This window comes from Trichomycterus rosablanca, chromosome 10, assembly GCF_030014385.1.
Source record: "Trichomycterus rosablanca isolate fTriRos1 chromosome 10, fTriRos1.hap1, whole genome shotgun sequence".
Lineage (NCBI taxonomy): Eukaryota > Metazoa > Chordata > Actinopteri > Siluriformes > Trichomycteridae > Trichomycterus > Trichomycterus rosablanca.
The window spans coordinates 16421666-16445028 of record NC_085997.1 but is presented as its reverse complement, the minus strand read 5'-3'; the positions used below and the strand labels follow the sequence as shown (position 1 = coordinate 16445028).

The 23363-nt window shown below is 38.1% G+C and overlaps 1 protein-coding gene across 1 annotated transcript in view; it reads left to right on the top strand.

Moving 5' to 3' along the window:
• jakmip3 (Janus kinase and microtubule interacting protein 3) overlaps positions 1–18948 on the top strand; it is an 85289-nt gene extending 66341 nt beyond the window's left edge. Inside the window, exons 13-24 of the mRNA XM_063003647.1 lie at positions 3830–3913; positions 5695–5757; positions 5854–5952; positions 6810–6908; positions 9322–9375; positions 9499–9564; positions 9713–9781; positions 13588–13665; positions 14062–14268; positions 16808–16873; positions 17062–17134; positions 18859–18948. Of these exons, the coding sequence (XP_062859717.1) occupies positions 3830–3913; positions 5695–5757; positions 5854–5952; positions 6810–6908; positions 9322–9375; positions 9499–9564; positions 9713–9781; positions 13588–13665; positions 14062–14268; positions 16808–16873; positions 17062–17112 (936 nt within the window). The 3' untranslated portion in view covers positions 17113–17134; positions 18859–18948. The remainder of the gene's footprint in view (positions 1–3829; positions 3914–5694; positions 5758–5853; positions 5953–6809; positions 6909–9321; positions 9376–9498; positions 9565–9712; positions 9782–13587; positions 13666–14061; positions 14269–16807; positions 16874–17061; positions 17135–18858) is intronic.
• The last annotated feature ends 4415 nt before the right edge of the window (positions 18949–23363 follow it).

The window sequence follows — 23363 nt, the reverse complement described above, 5'->3', positions numbered from 1 at the left end:
TGCATGTCGGTCTGTCTTTCTATCTATCTGTCTTTCTCTCTCTCTGTCTGTCTATATGTCTGTCTATATGTCTGTCTATATGTCTATCTGTCTATCTATCTGTCTATCTATCTGTCTGTCTATCTCTCTGTCTATCTGTCTGTCTATATGTCTGTCTGTCTATCTATCTGTCTGTTGGTCTATCTATCTTTCTGTATGTCTGTATTGGTCTATCTATTGATATGTATTGGTCTGTCTGTCTGCCTATATATCTCTCTGCCTGACTGTCGGTCTGTCTGTCTATCTATCTATCTATCTGTCTATATGTCTGTCTGTCTGTCTGTCTGTCTATCTAAATTTATGTATGTATGTCTATCTGTCTGTCTGTCTATCTGTCTGTTTGTCTGTCTGTCTTTTTATCTCTCTGTCTGCCTGTCTGTCTATCTATCTATCTGTCTATTTATCTCTCTGTCTGCCTGTCTGTCTCTGTCTGTCTATCTATCTGTCTGTTTGTCTATCTATCTATCTATCTATCTATCTATCTATCTATCTATCTATCTATCTATCTATCTATCTACCTACCTACCTACCTACCTACCTACCTACCTACCTACCTACCTATCTATCTACAGTGTATCACAAAAGTAAGTACACCCCTCACATTTCTGCAGATATTTAAGTATATCTTTTCATGGGACAACACTGACAAAATGACACTTTGACACAATGAAAAGTAGTCTGTGTGCAGCTTATATAACAGTGTAAATTTATTATTCCCTCAAAATAACTCAATATACAGCCATTAATGTCTAAACCACCGGCAACAAAAGTGAGTACACCCCTAAGAGACTACACCCCTAAATGTCCAAATTGAGCACTGCTTGTCATTTTCCCTCCAAAATGTCATGTGATTTGTTAGTGTTACTAGGTCTCAGGTGTGCATAGGGAGCAGGTGTGTTCAATTTAGTAGTACAGCTCTCACACTCTCTCATACTGGTCACTGAAAGTTCCAACATGGCACCTCATGGCAAAGAACTCTCTGAGGATCTTAAAAGATGAATTGTTGCGCTACATGAAGATGGCCAAGGCTACAAGAAGATTGCCAACACCCTGAAACTGAGCTGCAGCACAGTGGCCAAGATCATCCAGCGTTTTAAAAGAGCAGGGTCCACTCAGAACAGACCTCGCGTTGGTCGTCCAAAGAAGCTGAGTGCACGTGCTCAGCGTCACATCCAACTGCTGTCTTTGAAAGATAGGCGCAGGAGTGCTGTCAGCATTGCTGCAGAGATTGAAAAGGTGGGGGGTCAGCCTGTCAGTGCTCAGACCATACGCCGCACACTACATAAAATTGGTCTGCATGGCTGTCACCCCAGAAGGAAGCCTCTTCTGAAGTCTCTACACAAGAAAGCCCGCAAACAGTTTTCTGAAGACATGTCAACAAAGGACATGGATTACTGGAACCATGTCCTATGGTCTGATGAGACCAAGATTAATTTGTTTGGTTCAGATGGTCTCAAGCATGTGTGGCGGCAATCAGGTGAGGAGTACAAAGATAAGTGTGTCATGCCTACAGTCAAGCATGGTGGTGGGAATGCCATGGTCTGGGGCTGCATGGGTGCAGCAAGTGTTGGGGAGTTACATTTCATTGAGGGACACATGAACTCCAATATGTACTGTGAAATACTGAAGCAGAGCATGATCCCCTTCCTCCGGATACTGGGTCGCAGGGCAGTGTTCCAGCATGATAATGACCCCAAACACACCTCTAAGACGACCACTGCTTTATTGAAGAGGCTGAGGGTAAAGGTGATGGACTGGCCAAGCATGTCTCCAGACCTAAACCCAATAGAACATCTTTGGGGCATCCTCAAGCGGAAGGTGGAGGAGCGCAAAGTCTCGAATATCCGCCAGCTCCGTGATGTCGTCATGGAGGAGTGGAAAAGCATTCCAGTGGCAACCTGTGAAGCTCTGGTAAACTCCATGCCAAGGAGAGTTAAGGCAGTTCTGGGAAATAATGGTGGCCACACAAAATATTGACACTTCAGGAACTTTCACTAAGGGGTGTACTCACTTTTGTTGCCGGTGGTTTAGACATTAATGGCTGTATATTGAGTTATTTTGAGGGAAGAATAAATTTACACTGTTATATAAGCTGCACACAGACTACTTTTCATTGTGTCAAAGTGTCATTTTGTCAGTGTTGTCCCATGAAAAGATATACTTAAATATCTGCAGAAATGTGAGGGGTGTACTCACTTTTGTGATACACTGTATCTATCTATCTACCTATCTATCTATCTACCTATCTATCTATCTCTACATATATGTATATGATGCATAACTTGAACCCTCAGCCATAACACTGACATGAGCCTGTCATAAACCTGTTGTGCCAAATGTCATATGCTGTCATCATATGAGTGGTCATAACAGTTAATATCGGGTATCATTATATTATATTATTTTTACTGGTAATTGCCATGACACTTTTTATCATGTGTAATGTCATGGCAGCTTATTTGCACACGACAAAAGTTTATGGCATCATAGTAAGTGGCTATAACAGTTAATGTCAGGTGTAATAACAGTGTTATATTAATAGTACTAGTAATTGTCATGACAGTTTTTATCATTGGTTATTTAATGACAGTGTATTAGCACATGACAAAATATTTATGAAAATGCATATTATGCAATTAGCCGGTATAGTGAGTGTACAGCAACATAGGTTTAGTCAGTTGGTTGATTGGTCCTTTGGTCAGTCAGTCTGTTGGTCAGTCACTGAGCACAAATATTTATATTTAATAAAGTTGACTGGTAAATATAAATCACATAAAGTGCAATAGGAACATATATTATTGTTAGGAGATTGTTGTGATTATTTATTCTTTTTTTAATTCTATTCATGCATTTCCCCTTTTCTCCCAATCTGGTCGTATCCAGTTACCCTGGTTATTTTTCTCCTCTACTGCTGCTGACCCCTATCCTGACTGAGGGGGGTAGTACATAACATACGCCTCTTCCTCCAAGTGCAGTTGCCAACTGCTTCTTTTTATCTGCATGAGACAGGTTCACACTATTAAGGATCAGTATTACAGACAGAAAGACACACACTGCTCTCCATCATCCCTTGTCTCTGTGCAGGTGTTATCGACCAGCCAGCAGAGGCCATAGTTGCAACAGTGATAGGGAATCCATTTGGCCCTCACATCCGGCAGACATTAGCCAATTATGTCTGTATGTAGACATCTGGTTGGCCGATAGCAGAGCTGAGACTCAAACTCATGAGCTTGAAATAGCACTGGTGGGCTAGTGCAGCGGTCCCAAACCTTTTTTGCACCACGGACTGGCCTGGAGGATTTAAAATGAAACCCTGAGCTTGTTTCGCTGCAACAAGACGCTCCCACCTAGGGGTGATAAGAGACAAAAACAACCGAAGCGTGTTCCTTATGTCCAGTCTACTCTGTAACTTTGTTTGGTTGCCATCACTGCAGAAAATCCCGCTTCATAAAGATAGGATGTTGGAAATGGAAGCAGTGCTTTGATTGCTTTTGTAGTGATCTCTAATTATTTCTTCTTTCTGTGTGGCCTGGTAATAAATGACCCGGTACCGGTCCGTGGCCCGGTGGTTGGGGACCACTGGGCTAGTGTGTTTTACGGCTATGCCACACAAGCACCTGTTTATTTTTTACATTATAAACCACATGTAAACAGTCTGGAATTGTTATACCATCTAGCTCTATAGTGTCTACAATGATCACATAAAATGATACCTTGCGTGAATATTATCATATTTTAATCGCTGTCATATTTAAATGTTTTCTTTATTGTCATTTTTTGACTTCTGCAGATTCGTGAGCAGATGCAGGCGGAGTTGATTCGATACAAGAGCAGAATAAATGACCTGGAGTGTGTGCTGAGTCAGCAGGGCAAGGTAACCATGCAGCATCATTACAGCACCTTCACATGCACTTCCACTGCACAACCAGCATGGCTGCAGTCACAGACTCAGAAATTGGAAGAAAAGTTCTTACACACAGAGAGACTTAGAAAGTGGTTGTGGAAACAGCCTGGCAGTTTGCTGTTATGAAGAAAACTGTAAACTAAGTTAACAGTTCATGGCAATAGCTCTTCCGACTGGGCTTTTAGAGAAAATCTTCTATTAAATTGCTTGGGGAGCCACAGCACTCATGCCTTGGAGATTGTGTGAGTGAGTGATTGTGTGAATGTGTAAGTGTGTGGGGGTTTAGGGAACTTTAAAAGGGCCTTGTTTATACCAGTGAAGAAAGATGTCATTTCTCTTAGTTATTAGGCTAGGTAGAGACAAACCAAGTGGAAATATTAAAGCTAAACTAAGTCCACCAAGGGTATATATGCCTGACACACACTACCTCTGACGTGTGCGCAGTCCACCAACCCCTCTATTTTTGTCATAATTTGTGCATGAGGTTAGTTTTGCACTGATCGCACTGCCTCGGTCTACTAACCAGGGTCCTTACACAGTGTAAAAGACACCACTCCTTGTCTAGTCCGGTCTTTTACCATCCAGCAGACTTTAGTGGCCAATTTTTGTCTGCTGCAGGCACTGTCAACTGTGCCCGCTACCGGGCGCCCAGACGACAGTTTAGCAGTTTAGCATCCCAGAAATATCCCACTGTGCCACCTGGGCACTTAATGGTTGAAATATTTAAAATAAATGTAATAATCATTTATATTTGATTGCTTTGCCCATTATAACAACATCCATTTTTATACACCCCATTTACCCACTGGGACGATAGACAAAGGACTGTAGCTTGTGAGTTTAATTTCCAGTGATGCTACAGACATCCATGAGTTTACTATATTAAAAAGCAAATATCACATATTATGGCCTAACATATATGGACATCTGACCATTATCTTGCTGGTCATCGTATTCCCAACCCACATTGCTTTAAAATGCAGCTGCCCTCCCTGCATCTATAGTGAGTTGTTGGAATTTCAGCCAGGGCTCTGTGCAGGCCACTGGAAATCCTTCACACTTAACATGTTCATACTGGAACAAAACATGCCCTTTCCCAAACTGATGCCAGAAAGTTAAAATCATACAATCTATTTTATATCCTGGCTAGCAATGCATGTGGCTAAACACCTGAAATCTATAATTAGCTGGGGTATCCATATACCTTTGGTGTGTACATTATGCACTTCCATTGCTTTATCAGATTATACAAGATACAAATATAGCATTATTTAAATGACTCCTGACTTTACTGTAATCAAATAAAAAATATGAATTAAGATGTTGTATGCAAACTGTAATGTTTTATGTAACAATTTTATTTTTTTTATTGTAAGGTAAACATGTAAAATGAAGTATAAAATTGAAACATTTATAAAATCAATCAGTAACACCTGGAACTGTTTATAAATGCTTTTTACGTTATTTTATTAAGCTTATAAAATGGTGAAAAAAGAGATTAGGTTAACACAGGTACTTTGAACATTAGAATTTCATAAAATCCTTATGAAAATAAGTAGTTTAAAAACAAAATCTGTTTCACCACCATTTGTCAAGTACCCAAATATCTGGGGCCATCTGCCAGTAGAGCAGCAGAATTTTGTGTCATTTGTGACATTTTTGCAGGATTCTGTGACAAACCTCAGTAGACTTCACACTTCACAATTGTAGACTTCACGCTGAATAATGTCACCTATTCCTATTTTATTTAGGATTTAAAGTGGATTGAGGACAAGCAGGCCCTGTACCAGCGGAACCAGGAACTCGTTGAGAAGGTGTGTAATGTAAAAGTGCTGTTTTTACAAACACTATTACAGATACATTCACATATGTTGAAGTTATATGTAAATATGTAAATATTTTCTCAACAGCTGAAACAGATGGATACAGAGGAGATACGCTTGAAAAATGAAATTCAGGATGCAAAAGACCAAATAGAACTCCTGGAATTCCGTATTCTTGAGCTTGAAGTAAGTATGACCACAATGCTTGGTTAAAGGTATTAGCTTTGATACAGATAAAGTGTACCAATCAGAAGGCATCAGCTTAACTAGTCATGTCATTTAAAACCATTTGCCTAATAGGTCATTTGTACCAACTAAGTACATGCACTAATCTCAGAGTTACAGTCAGAATGGTTTCCTAGTGGATGGATTCTTGAATATTTAGTACTGTTACTACTAACAAAAAACTTTGCAGAAAGGGTAGACCAAAAATCCTCTAGGGCAGGGTTGTTTTTTTTTCATTTGACTCACATTATGTCCATTATTTTTTAATGCCACCCAGGCAACATAGGCAATGCATCTTACTCTCTCTTCTTCTATGTAATCTGGTCTACCTGTGGTTTAAAAGATAAAACATAAAGGTTCAACATGGGGGAGTTTGCATTCAAGTTTCTTTCATGTTAATGTGCCAGTTAAAATTTGATAAATTTAATTATTAACTACACCAGTAGTTGCATAAACAGAGCAGTTCAGTACGTGTTCAATGCCAACTTAATTTTAATCACCAAAGAACTATGAGCACTAATTAGTGTTTTCTAAAAAATATTAGATTCAAGTATTCAAATTAGATAAGTGATACAAATTTGGTTTGATTGGATTTAAGTGATACAAATTTGGTACTTGGCATGGACTTAAAGTTTACTGAGATCTTTTTGGATTCAGCATTTTCTATGTGGTATGTAGCTGTTTCAGAACATTGTCTGCAGAAAATTGCACAAAAACAGATCTGTTTATGGACCCACGCCTGATCACACAAGCCTGATTAAATGCAAATACAGTTTGTTTTTTTTAAATTGAGTTGTTAACCTATTTCTCTTCTTTAGGAGAGGGAAAGGAGATCCCCAGGCATGAACTTCAAGAACGTGCACTTTATAGAGGGCATGAGTCCCCTGCAGGTCTACTGTGAGGCTGAAGGAGTCACTGTGAGTCCCTGTTCTTAATATCAAATTTTTACAAACAATGTTGTACAGTTGGCTTTCCTAGTTTAGAGGGAAATACTGCAGCATACACTGAATAGTAACAGACTAGGTGCATTGTGGTTCCTGGGATTGATCTTTACATCCAGTCCTCTCTGTGATGAGTTTTGAGTGTTCTTCCTCTGTCCAGGTGGGCTTTAAAATTCTAGAACACTGTGAGCTTCCAACATTGCACCAACAATTTTGAGAAGCTGCTTTTCTGTTGCAGCTATAAAATTTGCTTGTGCACAAAATGAGAGGAAGAACTTGACTGGACTAGACCAAGCTCTGACCTCACCTTAAGGATTTTATGAAATGCCAAATCTCTGTCCAATCACCCAATCAATATCAGTGACAGACTGATCTAGTTGAAGTTTTGCCAGATTGGATGCTGTAATATCAAAAAGTGGGGCAACCATATTTCATTGTCCATGGATATAATGTTGACATGTCAGGTATCCTCAAACATTTGGCTATATGTTGTAATTTTTTTTTTGAAGCTATAATATAACTTATTACTTTCATCATTATTATTATTTTTTATTTTTGAATATATTTATTTACTCCAATTTAAATTCAATTTATTTTTATTGTCATTATGCTAGTGCACAGTTGTACAGTATAAAATGAAGTGCTTAATGCTTTTAAGTTACTTTTTCATGTAAGAAGCTTTAAGAAACTTCAATGAACTTAGATGATCTTAAAGATAAGATACTATCCTGACATTCTGTAGACTACATAATATCAGGTTGTGCAAATAATGTGTATAGTGTTGCGATGATGTATATGGTGTTGTGCAAAAATGTCAGGATGTGCAAGTACAACCCCAAATCAGAAAAAGTTGGGACGGCATGGAAAATGCAAATAATAAAAAAACACAGAGTTTCTTACATTCACTGTGACTTTTATTTCATTGCAGACAGGATGAACCTGAGATATTTCATGTTTTATCGGCTTAACTTTATTTCATTTATTAATAAATATCCATTCCTGCATTTCAGGCCTGCAACACATTCCAAAAAAGTTGGGACAGTAAAGCATTTACCACTTTTGTCCCATTCTTCCTGCAAACATGTAACTCTGTATTGTAGTGCTTGACAAAGATTTGCCAAAGTAATCCCTCACCCATGTGGTTATATCAGCTATTGTTGAGTGGCGATTCTTGATGCAGTGCCGTCTGAGGGATCAAAGATCACGAGCGTTCAGCTTAAACTTGCACCCTTGGTCATTACGCACTAAAATTCCCCCCGATTCCTTAAATCATTTAATGATATTATGCACTGTAGAGGGAGAGATATACAAATCCCTTCCAATCTTTCTTTGAGGTACATTGTTTTAAAACATTTCAATAATTTTCTCACGCATTTGTTGAAAAACTGGAGATCATCTGATCATCTTTGCTCATCAAAGTCTCAGCCTTTCCTGGATGCTGCTTTAGTACCAAACCATGATTACAATCACCTGTTTACATCACCTGTTTGGAATCACATCATTATTTAGTTTTTTTCACCTCATTACTAGCCCTAAATTGCCCCTGTCCCAACTTTTTTTGGAATGTGTTGCAGACCAGGTATATTAACAAATGAAATGAAGTTGAGCAGACAAAACATCAAATATATTGGGTTCAAACAATCTGCAATCAAATAAAAGTCAAAATAAATGTAAGAAACACTGCATTTTTATTTTATTTGCATTTTCCATAATGTCCCAACTTTTTCTGATTTGGGGTTGTACTTTGTATTGTATATAGTGTATATTGTATGTGCAAATAGGGGGTTGGTCAAGTATATACTTTTCGTAAAAATGTACATTTATTTTACAATTATGTTATGCCAAAAAATGCTATATTAATTTGATTGATTCAACCAGGGTGTAAAGTTCTTACATTTATAATAATAGTGCTTTGTAAAGTTGAGTAATAAAATCTTGTATGTAATTGTTCTGATTTATTTTATATAATCCTTTTTAATATCAAGCATATACAGTATAATAAATGTTCTTGAGGAAAGAAGACATACATTTAGTTCAGTTGATTATTTGTTACATGTAATTACCAAGTAGAGCTTGCATTTGAACAAATTCTTGTAACCTATCTCAATATATATTAAATAGATTTCATAAGTATACACCTTTGAATTACACATTTTATCTTATAGTATGTATTATTAGTAATTTGTAACATTTTTAGCATTTTTAAGACTTTTTAATTTAGGACATGTTTAGTCCCCTAATATAAGAATCAGTAAAATACTTCTTTAAAGTGTGTTTTAGATTTTGTAAGTAAAGTATCCCAAACTTACTGTTTCACTACCTGCTACACATCTACTTCTATTCTGTATAGTAATTCCCCTTTCACCTCTTCCCCTCCCCCATGTATCAGGATATCATCATCACAGATTTGATGAAGAAACTAGACATTCTGGGGGATAACGCCGTAAGTGTATGTTCATTTCATATATAAACGTGTGTGTACATAGAGGCATAACCCAGGTGCTTGTTGTACGAATATGTTTCAGTGCTTTTATTGATTCTTTACATTTAATTTACTATCATGCAGAACCTGAGCAATGAGGAGCAAGTGGCAATCATCCATGCGAGGACAGTATTAACATTAGCAGAAAAGGTAGTGTGTGTGTGTGTGTGTGTGTGTGTGTTTGTGTGTGTGTGTGTGTGTGTGTGTGTGTGTGTGTGTGTGTGTTCAGTTTATTTATTAGCCTTTACTTAATTATATTAATGTTATGTTAATGCATACATTTTCTACTTTTTACTAGTGGCTGGAGCAAATTGAAGTTACCAAAAAAGCTTTACAACAGAAAATGTTGGACATTGAGAGTGAAAAGGTAAATAAACAATTCAAATTACAAATAAAAATATAGTAAATACTTTTTGACAATCACCAGGTTTATTTTATTTCATTACCCTGAGGATAAAAATGCTTGCTAGTCCAGGTTACAGGAGGTTAGTGAGTAAAAACAGCCAGCACCTTCATCACAACCCAGACATTCAAACGTGTTCTGTAAGGTTTTACATTAAAAGACAACAATGAAGTAATGTAAGGTAGTAAAAGCAGTACTATCGTCATAAATAACTTAAATCTAGTGTCTCTTCCACCTTGCAGTGAGAGAGAGAGAGAGGGCCACACAAGCTTAGTATACAGCTCCCAATGCTAAGCAATATACAGTGTATCACAAAAGTGAGTACACCCCTCACATTTCTGCAGATATTTAAGTATATCTTTTCATGGGACAACACTGACAAAATGACACTTTGACACAATGAAAAGTAGTCTGTGTGCAGCTTATATAACAGTGTAAATTTATTCTTCCCTCAAAAGAACTCAATATACAGCCATTAATGTCTAAACCACCGGCAACAAAAGTGAGTACACCCCTAAGAGACTACACCCCTAAATGTCCAAATTGAGCACTGCTTGTCATTTTCCCTCCAAAATGTCATGTGATTTGTTAGCGTTACTAGGTCTCAGGTGTGCATAGGGAGCAGGTGTGTTTAATTTAGTAGTACAGCTCTCACACTCTCTCATACTGGTCACTGAAAGTTCCAACATGGCACCTCATGGCAAAGAACTCTCTAAGGATCTTAAAAGACGAATTGTTGCGCTACATGAAGATGGCAAAGGCTACAAGAAGATTGCCAACACCCTGAAACTGAGCTGCAGCACAGTGGCCAAGATCATCCAGCGTTTTAAAAGAGCAGGGTCCACTCAGAACAGACCTCGCGTTGGTCGTCCAAAGAAGCTGAGTGCACGTGCTCAGCGTCACATCCAACTGCTGTCTTTGAAAGATAGGCGCAGGAGTGCTGTCAGCATTGCTGCAGAGATTGAAAAGGTGGGGGGTCAGCCTGTCAGTGCTCAGACCATACGCCGCACACTACATCAAATTGGTCTGCAGGGCTGTCACCCCAGAAGGAAGCCTCTTCTGAAGTCTCTACACAAGAAAGCCCGCAAACAGTTTGCTGAAGACATGTCAACAAAGGACATGGATTACTGGAACCATGTCCTATGGTCTGATGAGACCAAGATTAATTTGTTTAGTTCAGATGGTCTCAAGCATGTGTGGCGGCAATCAGGTGAGGAGTACAAAGATAAGTGCGTCATGCCTACAGTCAAGCATGGTGGTGGGAATGCCATGGTCTGGGGCTGCATGGGTGCAGCAGGTGTTGGGGAGTTACATTTCATTGAGGGACACATGAACTCCAATATGTACTGTGAAATACTGAAGCAGAGCATGATCCCCTCCCTCCGGAAACTGGGTCGCAGGGCAGTGTTCCAGCATGATAATGACCCCAAACACACCTCTAAGACGACCACTGCTTTATTGAAGAGGCTGAGGGTAAAGGTGATGTACTGGCCAAGCATGTCTCCAGACCTAAACCCAATAGAACATCTTTGGGGCATCCTCAAGCGGAAGGTGGAGGAGCGCAAAGTCTCGAATATCCGCCAGCTCCGTGATGTCGTCATGGAGGAGTGGAAAAGCATTCCAGTGGCAACCTGTGAAGCTCTGGTAAACTCCATGCCCAGGAGAGTTAAGGCAGTTCTGGGAAATAATGGTGGCCACACAAAATATTGACACTTCAGGAACTTTCACTAAGGGGTGTACTCACTTTTGTTGCCGGTGGTTTAGACATTAATGGCTGTATATTGAGTTATTTTGAGGGAAGAATAAATTTACACTGTTATATAAGCTGCACACAGACTACTTTTCATTGTGTCAAAGTGTCATTTTGTCAGTGTTGTCCCATGAAAAGATATACTTAAATATCTGCAGAAATGTGAGGGGTGTACTCACTTTTGTGATACACTGTATCTATCACCTGTAATAAATCTTATACAGAGTGATAAACAGAGTCCAAGGGCCCAGGAGTCACAGCTGAAGTGTGGATTTATTAAATGTCAGCATAATCCAGAACTGAGAGGAAAGTTTCCTCAATAAACATCCTTCTACAATGCTGAGGAAACATGTTTTTTTCCTATAACATATACAAAATCTTTAAGTTTAGCCATGTGATAATTAAAAGTTATCTTCTAATTAATAAAAATCAAAGATACTTATACTCTGTGACTTTTTCTTTATTTTTGTCAATTGCTGTATACTGGTCAGGGTTATGACAGGTCTGATTCCACTTGAAATCACTGGGCACAAGGCAGAAAAACACTGAACAGGGTGCCAATCCATCACAGGGCTTCAGACATTTATTTACAATCTGCCCAAAAGCAAGCCAGTGACCAGGCTCTCTGGACTATTCAGCCAAAGTCCAAACTGTCTTTAAAAAATGACATTTCTGCTGACAACCAGGGGCTTGCATTTTATATTAAAAAAAAAAAGTGTTAATCAGCACTTTTGATCAAATATGATCAAGAGCTAAATGAACATCTGGAATGTTTGTAGTATATCACCAGTTGAAAGATCATATATGAGGGCCTTTTCATCAAACTGTTTAACATTTATATTGCCACAGACTTTTTCTTCTTCTAAAAAATCAGAGGAAGAACTCAACCGCTGTTAAAATCACCTAGTATAGTAATCTTTTTAAAATCTCAAATCTTTGATTAAAATAAACCCAAAGCTTTCCTGGTACTGAAATCTACATGATCAATGATAGGGTTTGTAATATAATCAGACTATAATCTGTAGTCAATACAATTTACTGAATTCTAAAAATAAAAAAAGCACAAAGTAGATATAATGTTTTAACTTAACAAATCCCCAAAATAGGGCAGAGGCAAATTACATGTTAATTAACTGTCATGATTTGGTATACGAAGAAGCATTGATGAAAGACTCAGTTGTGTCTGAGCTGGGATGGGTAGAAGTTTGCCAGTTTGCAGAAACCACATTGTGGAGGTTTTAAGTGATTCCTATCAATTCATATTGAATCCTGATGTAATTTAGGATGGATTATCGGAATAGGTAAGATGTTGAATTATAGACTGTGTGGAAATCCTAATAATACACTCATTACAGACACACAAAAATGTGGTCCAAAAGTCTGTGAGGGGTTTTGCATATTCGTCCCATGTCTGTTAGGGGTGTATTTAGCTTTCCTCTTTCTCCCCAAACTTAACAGTATGTGGATTGTCTGCTCTAAATTGCATGAGTTTGCAAATGTGTGAATGTATGAGGTGGTACTGCCTTGCACTCAGTGTTTCACTGTGACACTGTGACTCCAGATACACTGCAACCATTTTTTTCTGCAACCAGTTTAACCAAGTTTTTTTTTCTGCAACCAAGTTTAGTCCAAATAAATGAATAAAATAAGTAATTTCATTTATGGTAAATTCCCAACAGACACTTGGAATTTTTTTAACTGAGCTCATTATCAGTCCTTTTCTGTTGTCCTCACATGTGGTTAACTTTTTTTTTTTTTTTTTTTTATGTTGACAAATGAAAAGTATCATCAGAGTTGTAAGCTATCGATGTAGTAATGCAGGCTTCTTTATATGATAGAAGGTAGAAAATGTATTCTGATTAATTACGGCACACATAAGGACCTTGGGGAATGTGAAATGACCACAATGAAAGATCCAGTGCATTAACTTCTTTGTGGGTTTAAACCTTAGGTACAGTCACTAGAAGTTTTGATATTAAATGGGTAGCTGTTGCTGATGGTCATTTTTTTTCCATTAAAGGAGCTCTTCAGTAAACAAAAAGGCTATTTAGATGAAGAGCTGGACTACAGGAAACAGTCCATGGATCAGGCTAATAAGGTAAGCATGTTACACACCAGTCATGTTTACATTATGATAAATAACCTCTTGTGTTAGGTAGAGGCACTTCTTGTCAATTTAGTACATTTTTTACAGTTGTATCTTTGTGCGCCCTCTGCTGGTCTAAATTAGCCACTACTGGTCCACACCCTACCCCATTTACTGCCTTTGCTTACATTTATGTATGCTCCTGTTTCCTTCTTCCTCTTCTTCTTTTTTAAAAGCTTTTTTGATTGCTTTTCTTGTATTACTGTGTCACCTATCACATTTTCTTTCTATGCACGTCCTATTCACCTCCTCTCTGTGTTTTTGTCTCCTCTCTCTCTCTCTCTCTCTCTCTCTCTCTCTCTCTCTCTCTCTCTCTCTCTTGTCTTTACTCTGTGTTCGCTCTCCTAGCGAATCCTGGAGCTGGAGGCCATGCTGTTTGATGCCTTGCAGCAGGAAGAGGCGGGAGCTAAAGTGTCCAAGCTGCTGTCGGAGGAGGACCGGGATTCGTTAAGGAGAGCTGTCGATCAGTGGAAGAGGCAGGTGCTGAGTGAGTTACGAGAAAAAGATTCTCAGATACTCAGAGAAAGGATGGAGCTCCTACAACACGCTCAACAGGTAATTCCAGAGAGAGATGCAGAACAAACACTCATCTTAATAAAGAATTTGTCCCCTGTCTTAGTTGCAAATGATTTTTAGGTGATCTGTAAACACTCTAAGGGTGCTAGGGTGGCAGAGCAGTCTAATGTGCTAGCCCAACAATGTGGAGATCTTAAGCGCTCAAGTTTGAATCTTATCTGCCCAACAGGCACAACTGTTGTGCATGAGGAAGGGAGGTTGACTGCATTTTATCATTGCTGCTGCAAAATTCGACCTCTGCTGGCTGGTCAAGGCGCTCACACTAGTGGAGGATAATTCACAAAGAGCATAGCTTGACTCTCCAACACGATACGGCTTTGGCAGATAGAAAAAATGCAGCTGGCAACTGAACGCGTCAGGGCATTTGAGGAGACATCTTCTTGCTGCTGCAGCAGTGACTGGTTTACTGTTTAAAGTCTTAACAATAAGACTTGGAGTAAGTGGTGGAGTAAAGACTTTTATTCTTTTTCTTTAGTAGTAACAAAAATTTGAGTATCATTTATAAAACATAAAAAGATAATGAGCTGAACATCTGTAACCTCATAAACAATGGTCACATGGCTTTTTATTAATATGAACACAGCACAGCACATAGCATTGCCACACATCCTCCTTATTTCTCTTTGCTGCCTGTCACTGTAGTTCTCCAACCCTCCAAAAAATTTCTGGCCACAATGGTGACATTTCGGTTTGCGAGTTTTGTTTTGGGAGCTGTCCGTGTTTCTGGTTCTGTGTTTGGTGCATGTTGAATAAGCCTGTTGAATAAGGATACATTCCAAAACAACTGGCATTACTGTAAAGTTAACCCCTCCTGGACAGCACTGTTGGTGTTTTTATTATTTTTGTTATTTGACTATCTACTGGTTTATGATTGCCAAACACTTCTCAATATTCATTTTGTTACTGAGAAGCTGATTAAGTACGACCTGGGTGGACCTGCCTACCTTTGCGTGGTGGTTTGTTGGTGAGAATAAAATTCTTTGTCAACAGTTGTTAATTTTAAATGTGCTCTATCTGATCAATTTGACATCAATATTAACATTCTATTTAATCCTGAAGGGGTTCAGTAGGGTTCATGTCAAGGCCACGTGAGTTCCTCTTAACCAAACTCTTTAAAGCAGGGGTGCACAACTTCTTTTTACCAAGGGCCGATTTCACGTAAACACTTAAACCAGAGGGCCACAAATTTTTATTTTTACAGACCTGTCCACATGAATTTGTAATACAGTTACATAAAATCAGGTACTTACAAGAAATGACTTGGTCAATGGGAGATATTGCAGCGTCTTTCTGACACCAACTGATTATTGTGGTGGTCGCAAGTCTTTTAGTGCTTCAATCTTTTGCTTTATGTCCTCACCTCGGAGATCGCCGAGTTTTGGGTGTTTTGTTTCGTAATGCCTTATATTCCTTTGCCACTGCCATGCCTTCCAAGCACACCAGACATGAGAAAACACCATGGCCCGTTTCATAAAAAAATACTTGAATGTCCATTCAGGGTTAAATTTCTTATGCTCGAGATCCACTTTTCTTTTTTCACTCGTACTTGGTTTGGACAAAGACATGGTACCGCTGAAGTAACTTGTATTTACTTAATTTAGCAGTCGTAATTTCAGTCGCAATTTCATGTAATTACTCGGTGAATTTAAAGTTTAAATACAGCATCATTTATTTAAAAATGCATTAGCACTTCATTTGGCGGGCCGGATTGAGAGTTTTGCCGGGCCGGGTCTGGCCTGCGGGCCGTATGTTGTGCACCCCTGCTTTAAAGTATGCCTTTATGGACCCTGCTGAAATCACAACGGTTCTTCTCAATCTTTTGCTTCAATGTTATGAGCTACACAGTGTGGCTTTGTAGACACAGAGTGCAGATGCATGGCTGGCCTGCCTGCCTATTTTCTATTGAAAACGTATGGTGTATCATGAATAGAAGAACAAGACAACAGCAACCACCGACTGTTAAGCAGCCAAAGTCTTGTATCAAGCAAGAATGGACAAAAAAAAACATTTCAAAAAACTGCAACAATTACTGTCCTTAGTTCTCAATTTATTAAAGTCTTATTAATATAAAGGTGGAACACAAGAGTAAACACGCCTTTGTCCCAACTTTTCTGAGTGTATTGCAGGCAAATTCTACATTTATTTCTATTTACAAAATACAGTGAAGTTGGGCAGTAAGAACATTGATCATCTTTTCTTTGTACTTTGGTCAGTTAAATAAAGATTTTATAGAATTAACAAATCAGATGTGATTCCTGATTGCATTGCATTTATTCACGTTTAACAATAGTTGTGGCTAAAACACCTAATAAGAAAGACTGTCCACAAACTCTTGCCATATAGTGTACCTATTTAATGGTTTAACACTAGCTGTAAAAATAAAATGCAAATATGATTGTTTACTCTGTTTTGTTATCTTCAAAAGCATATTGAAGTAAAAAGTATATTGAGTGTAATTAATGTTTATTCAACCACAGCCTGTTTAATTACCTCACCTGTATCTTCAATTCCTGCACAGAGAATAAAAGAGCTGGAAGAATGGATTGAGGCACAGAAACGACAGATAAAGGAATTAGAAGAGAAGGTATGGGCTGTGTGTGAGGGTGCTACACATATCTCCTGATCTACAAGGACTGTTTAAATTGGAAGTCCTCATGTGTGACTGACTTTACAATAGCACTTTAATCCATCTTCATAAGTTGTCCTGAATGACTTTACTATCTCTTTCTCTTCTCTCCTTTGTCTTTTCATTTTTTTGATTTCTATGTTCAGTTTTTATTTTTATTTTTGTTCTTTTCTTTAGCCTTTATTCTTTGGTCATAATTCTTCCAGGAATTCAGAGAGGGTGAGTACTGATATTCTACACTATAAACACTCATACAGTGCAACAATCTTTACTGAACTATATTTTTATGAAATGGCAGTTGACAGTATCACAGTTCTGTAATAACTACTCTCCAATTACATTGTCAAATGTCAACTTCTGTATCTTAAAAACTTTTATTTTAAAGGAAGCCTGGACAGCTTGTAGTCCCAAGAAATTACGGTCAGTAGTTTGGTAACCCCAGACTACAAGATGTTTCTGAGTCTCTAATTTGCCAGGCTGAAATCTAATAGCTTTTTGTGGTCTAACACTTGGAGGTCTATAGTCCAACATTTTATACTATGGCTTATTTTACTGTCTATTTAGGACTTTGTCCGTTTTACCACCGCTGGGGTTGTTAAAACACAGACATCATTCAATTTATGTATGTTATTTAATGACTGCCATAAATATGGCATTTTTCTTTAAAAGTCTGTGAAATCTGCGATTTTTGAAAAATGAGGTCCATAAAATTAAGCACATTTTCCTGTGAATTTAGTATATGGGAATTTGTCCCTAATTAGCCAAAAAGCAGTAATTAGAAATGTATATTTTTTAAGAAGCTTAGCAACAACTTCTTATGAACCTTTATTCAACTGACAAAAGTAGAAAAATGACTTTTAATGTTTTGGCCAACTGACTTGATTATATTTTATAAATATCAAGTCAAGTCAAATTCATTTGTATGGCACTTTTTACAATGGACCTTGCCTTAAAGCAACTTTACAGAATCCAGGACCAACAGCCCAAAAACCCCTGCTGAGTAAGCCGAGGGTGACAGTGGCAATGAAAAACCATGAGAAAAAAAAACCTTGAGAGGAACCAGACTCAGCAGGGACCCATCCTCCTTGGGTGGCTTGGAGAACAATTTGAATAAATAGGATTTACACAAATCATACACACACACAAAAGGATATTGAACTAAAAGTTATAACTAGCAAAAAATAATAATGTAAACAATTGGAGTTCATTATTTAGTCCAGTCTGTGATGAAGTCCATTGTGGTTCTTGACATTTTTGGTGCAAACATGCCATGCTCCCATCACAACTAGCAGGAGCAGCATTGTTGGCACGGCAGTCTCGACTTGCAAGGGTGGGTAAACAGGTTTCCGTCAGAACCACCTCGGGTTAAAACAACAGAAAATGTAGTTAAAAAAATGAAATCGTTACGAGTAAAATGTCAGTTTTACAGAGAGTAGCATTGGACTCCGGCACCCCTATTTATTGCAGCATAACTAAAAGGGAGAGCGAGCAGGAAACAAAGTCATGAAGGCTTTCACAGGACATCGGCACCCACCTCCCCACCGTCATCAAACCTGAGTGATTGGACAAGAGAGACAAGTTTCTATGACCTAGAACCCCCAAGCTCTGTGACTTTGTCTACAGTCGGGGTGGGCAGCTCCGGTCCTAGAGGTCAGAAATCAGGCGCAGCCAGAAGCCAACATGCAGCGCCAGCAAATCTGACAAACATGAGAGCACCAGACTACCCAGACCCCCGACCCCCAGGACCTGAGCCACACACCCCTAGTTTGGAAAGTCTAATCAAAAGCCAGAGTAAATAAATATGTTTTTAATCTAGATTAGACAAATTCTACATTTAATACCTGCTATACACTCAACAAACCTTTGTGGCACCTGGTTATTTGTTTATTACAAAGTGATTACATTGCAGTATTTGTACTTAATCATTTATTAATGTTTTGCAGGTTTCCAGGTTTCTGCCTTCTACAAGAGGAATTGGACAGATTTGTAACCAGGTCAGGTGATCTGTAAAGCCATTGACCCATTACCGATGAAGATTTAAGATGATCTCACAGCCACAGCTGGAGTTTCATAAAGCTAAGGAATATGGTGCTCTTTCTTTCTCTTCAGTGGACTAAAACTTTTTACCCTGCTGAACTCTGAAGTCTCTCGCTCTGTCTGACTTCTTCTACATGAAACTTCATGAATGAAGTCTTATACTGAAGTACTTTTTCCTTTCCCTGCTAAGCAGGTGGTGCTGAGAGCTGCTTCCCTATGGAAGCCTGGTGGAGTAAAGGTGTTATGGTAAAATCTTTTCCTTTTACTGTTTACACTCCTCTATACTCACACACACACACACACACACACACACACACACACTCCAGAAGTAATGGAACTGATAGCCAAAACCCTTGGGTTATATTAGATTTTTGTAATGTAAAAGAAGTGTATTTCAAATAAATTTCTCAACAGAGAACTAAAAGCTTGAACAGATGTGTACTATTTTCTCTTGATAAATATTCATGTTTTTTTACACACTGGGGGGTCATAGGTGTAATGACGGATTGTTTGTTTTTGTTCCTTCACCACACTGGAGTTTAAGACTTTATATACCATGGACTTTGCCAAGCTGTATTGAGAAATAAGTTACATGTTGAGAACAGTATTGTATAGTAGAGTACAGTACAGTATTGTATACACTGTGCCTTGAGGTTACTGGCAGAGACAAGCCAGTGAAAACACAGACAAGTTTATTTCTGGCTAATTTAATTAGCTAACAGTAATTCCAATATTTGTATTGAATTTCTACTATGTCTACTATGAAGCTTTACTTTAAATTAGTAAAATGCAATTTTTGAATGAATAAAGATTTTCAGGGACACATTAGTGCCACCAAGTTGATTTTGACTCTTGGTGACCATATGGATAGTGTTTCTCCAGAACATTCTGTCTTATGTTTGAGTCTTCAGGCTTTTAATGGCACGTTCATTGTCCCTCCAATTGTATACATCCATATTGTTGCTGGCTGTCCTCTTCCTCAATTACCTTCAATTACTTTGAGCATAAATGTATTTTCTTATAAATTGTTTTTTTTCATGTGATCAAAATAAGCGAGCTTCAGTTTGGTTATCTGAGATTCCAGTTAAAGATTAGGTTCAAGAATTCATTTGTCTTCTTTGCGATCCAAGGTACAATTAAAACTCAAAAAGGCATTGATATTCTTCCTGTTCCACTTTTTTATTGTCCAGCTTTCACATCCATTTGAAGAAGATAAGAAGACCATAGTCTGGACATTTCTGATCTTTATTTGGAGAGACAAATCTTACCATTTTCCAGTTCCTTCATTATTGTTCTGCCAAGTGCCAGTATGTGTTATATTTCTTGGTTGTTGGATCCTTTTCTGCTAATTAGTTGACATAAACTGTTCACCCATGACTTTTGTCTTTATGCCTGCTTGTTGATCTGAAGTCCCATATTGCTCTGTTCTTTAACATTCCTTAAAAGAACCTTCAGGTCTTCCTGTTCGTCTGCTTCGAGTGTTGTCATCTGCATTTCGAAGGTTAATGATGTTTCTTCTGCTAATTCTGAATCCTTGATCATCTACCTTCAGCTTGCTTATATTTCACACTTCAAATAGGCACAGGAACAAGGTGTTTTGCAACATATCATATACAGTTATGGTGCAACATACCATGAATCCTAGTCAGCGGAAGGGTCTTAGCTTCATTAGCTACAATGGTGTGTACAAACCATTTTAAAAAGGGCTGGTGTTTGTCAATTAAAAAATCTAAAAAATTAAGGTTGGGTAAGTCTTTGCTAAAAAAAATATTTAGTCATTATTATTCAACATAAAAAAAAATTGTAAATTCAAATTATGTTTACAAATAAATATAAAAGTGAATAAGCTGGGTTATTTCCTAGCATGCTAGTTTACAGTAGCAGAATGGTGAATAATTGAGGTGTATAAGATTAAGATAGGCCAGATAAAATCTCTCTTAGGGCTGTATTTGGCCCACAGGCTTGTCTTTGTACAGGTCTGATCTACAGTGACTCAGTTCTTAGTTTACACCAATTCATAATGAATAACCAAGCTTGTGTGTTTAGGTTGTAACTATTATACTTTACATTTACCGACTACATTTTCATCAACATACATTTTCATCAACTGTTTTATCCTTGTCAGGGTCGCAGCAGGTGTATTTCCAACGGGAAACACCGAGCACAAGGCAGGAACGCATACCCATCCATTTTTTATCCGCATTTCTACATGAATGGCAGCCATTCTATTCTAGTGTATTTTGAATTTCAACACAGGCTGACCTACTTCAGCTTTTACTGATTAAATAATCACCTGAACCAAATTGTATTTAATGAGGAAAGGTATAAAACACTGCTGTGGTCATCAGTATTCTCTTCCAATAGGGCCAAAAAACTGTTCTAGTAGCACCTCAAAAGTAAGTGTAATAAAAAAAATAGATTTTGACCATTCCAAAAGAGTGAATTCTGAGTGAGGTATAGAAGGATTTGATTCTGGCTTTACTGCCAGATGTGCACAGTGAGCATCAGGCTGCAATCAATCCTAATATTTCAAAGATAGCAGTTCAAAAGAACAAGGTCAACCAGAAGACACTGGGAACAACAAAGCTACAGAAAGGCAGAGGGAATGCCTACCGAACACTTACTGAATGCCTACACATTTGAGTATCACTCACCAACTGTATGATGACACCAATTAACCAACAACAAAGGGCAAACACCAGCTGGGGTAAAATGTACAGCAAGGATTGATCTTCATTAATGGGCAGCAAAGAAGAGCCATGCTGAGGTTTCCAAAAACAGATACAAATACAGATTAAATCATAAAGGACTCATCATAAAATTTTATCTTCTCTGATGATTCCATTTTTAGCTTGGCCCAACATTTGGTCATTTAATGGTTAGACAGAGACCTGAAGAGGCCTACAAGACAGTGTCTTGCACTCCACTGTTAAATATAGCTCAGGATGGGTGATCATCTGGGAGTGCTTTAACAGAGCTGGAATCAGGCAGATTTGTCTTTGTACAGCATACATGAATCAAACAAGGTACAAGGTTATTCTAGATAGAGAACATGCTACCCTAAGTTCTGTTCTTCATCACTGAGGGATGCTTTTCTCAACAGGGAAAATGTTCCATGCAACACAGCCAGGTCAATCAAGGCATGGATATATGGCTACCAGATCAAGATCCTGACATAGCCAGACCAATCTCAAGACCTGTACCCCAGTGAAAACCTCTGGAATGTAAAGCAGGAGGGGAATGGACAGTCATAAGCCAGGAGTGGCATGAGGTCACCCAAGAGCAATGTAAAAGGCTGATGGAAAACATGCCAAGACTCATGAAAGCTGTGATTGAAAATCAAGGATATGGATTCAATGCCCTTCGTCATGAAACTTGTACCCTTAAACTCAACATGTTCAGTTTCAATTTCAAACTAACAATGAACAGTCACTTTGTTCAGTGCTCGACTTGAGCGATGCAGTAAGACGTCATCAAAGTGCAAAAACGAATATGTATTTGTGTGGAATGACCATCAAATTCACTCTGAAAGCGTCCACATGTATGATTTTTCTCCTGTTTCATTTTTAAACTTGTGTTATAGCTCAGGGTTCTGATTAAGAAGCATAAAGTAACAATAAAGAAGTAAAGGTAAAGTGCAAATTTTATTGTATTTTTTATTGATTTTTAACTGTTTTTCAATTGTATTTCAGTGTCTTTATATTATATTTGTGTTATTTTCAGTGTATAAGTGTCAAAAACAACCCCATTATTTTAGCCTAAAACATATGCAGTTCCACGGTTCCATGGAATGCATTAACAGGTTCCCCCTACATCCCCCACATCCAAAAAATACCATGAAACTCGATGCCTTTTAAACTTAACAATACTCCCAGAACCAATTAACACTGAGTTTCAAGGTACCACTGTATGTGACTTTTTTGTTATTGTGACCAATTGTCATTTTCTACAAATAAAATGCTCTCAATAATGGTATTTCTTAATGAATATATAAATAGAATTTAATTCAGGTAGGATTGTATGTAACAGCAAATAGATTTTAATAAATGTGTGTAATAGCAAACAGAATTTAATTGATTTAGGATTTTATGTAGTAGCTAAATAATCAAAAGCCTTTCCTGTCAGATGAGGTTGTATTTTTGATTAAACTGAATGGGATGAGGGGCTGGGGGGGTCGGGGGGCTGTCATTGAAGTCATCGAAGTCCTAAAACTGTCATGACATACATGTCACTGAATCTGCCTCCGGCTCTCTGCCTCCTAAAACTGTGTCAGAGACTTTCAGAGCTGTAAGAGCATTCAGTCACAAAGACTGACTGAAAAAAAAGATAAGACAAAAATCCCTAGTCTGTAAATCCACATAAAGGATTCAATCAAAAATTAAATGTATTTATTCAAACTAATCAGTGTGCT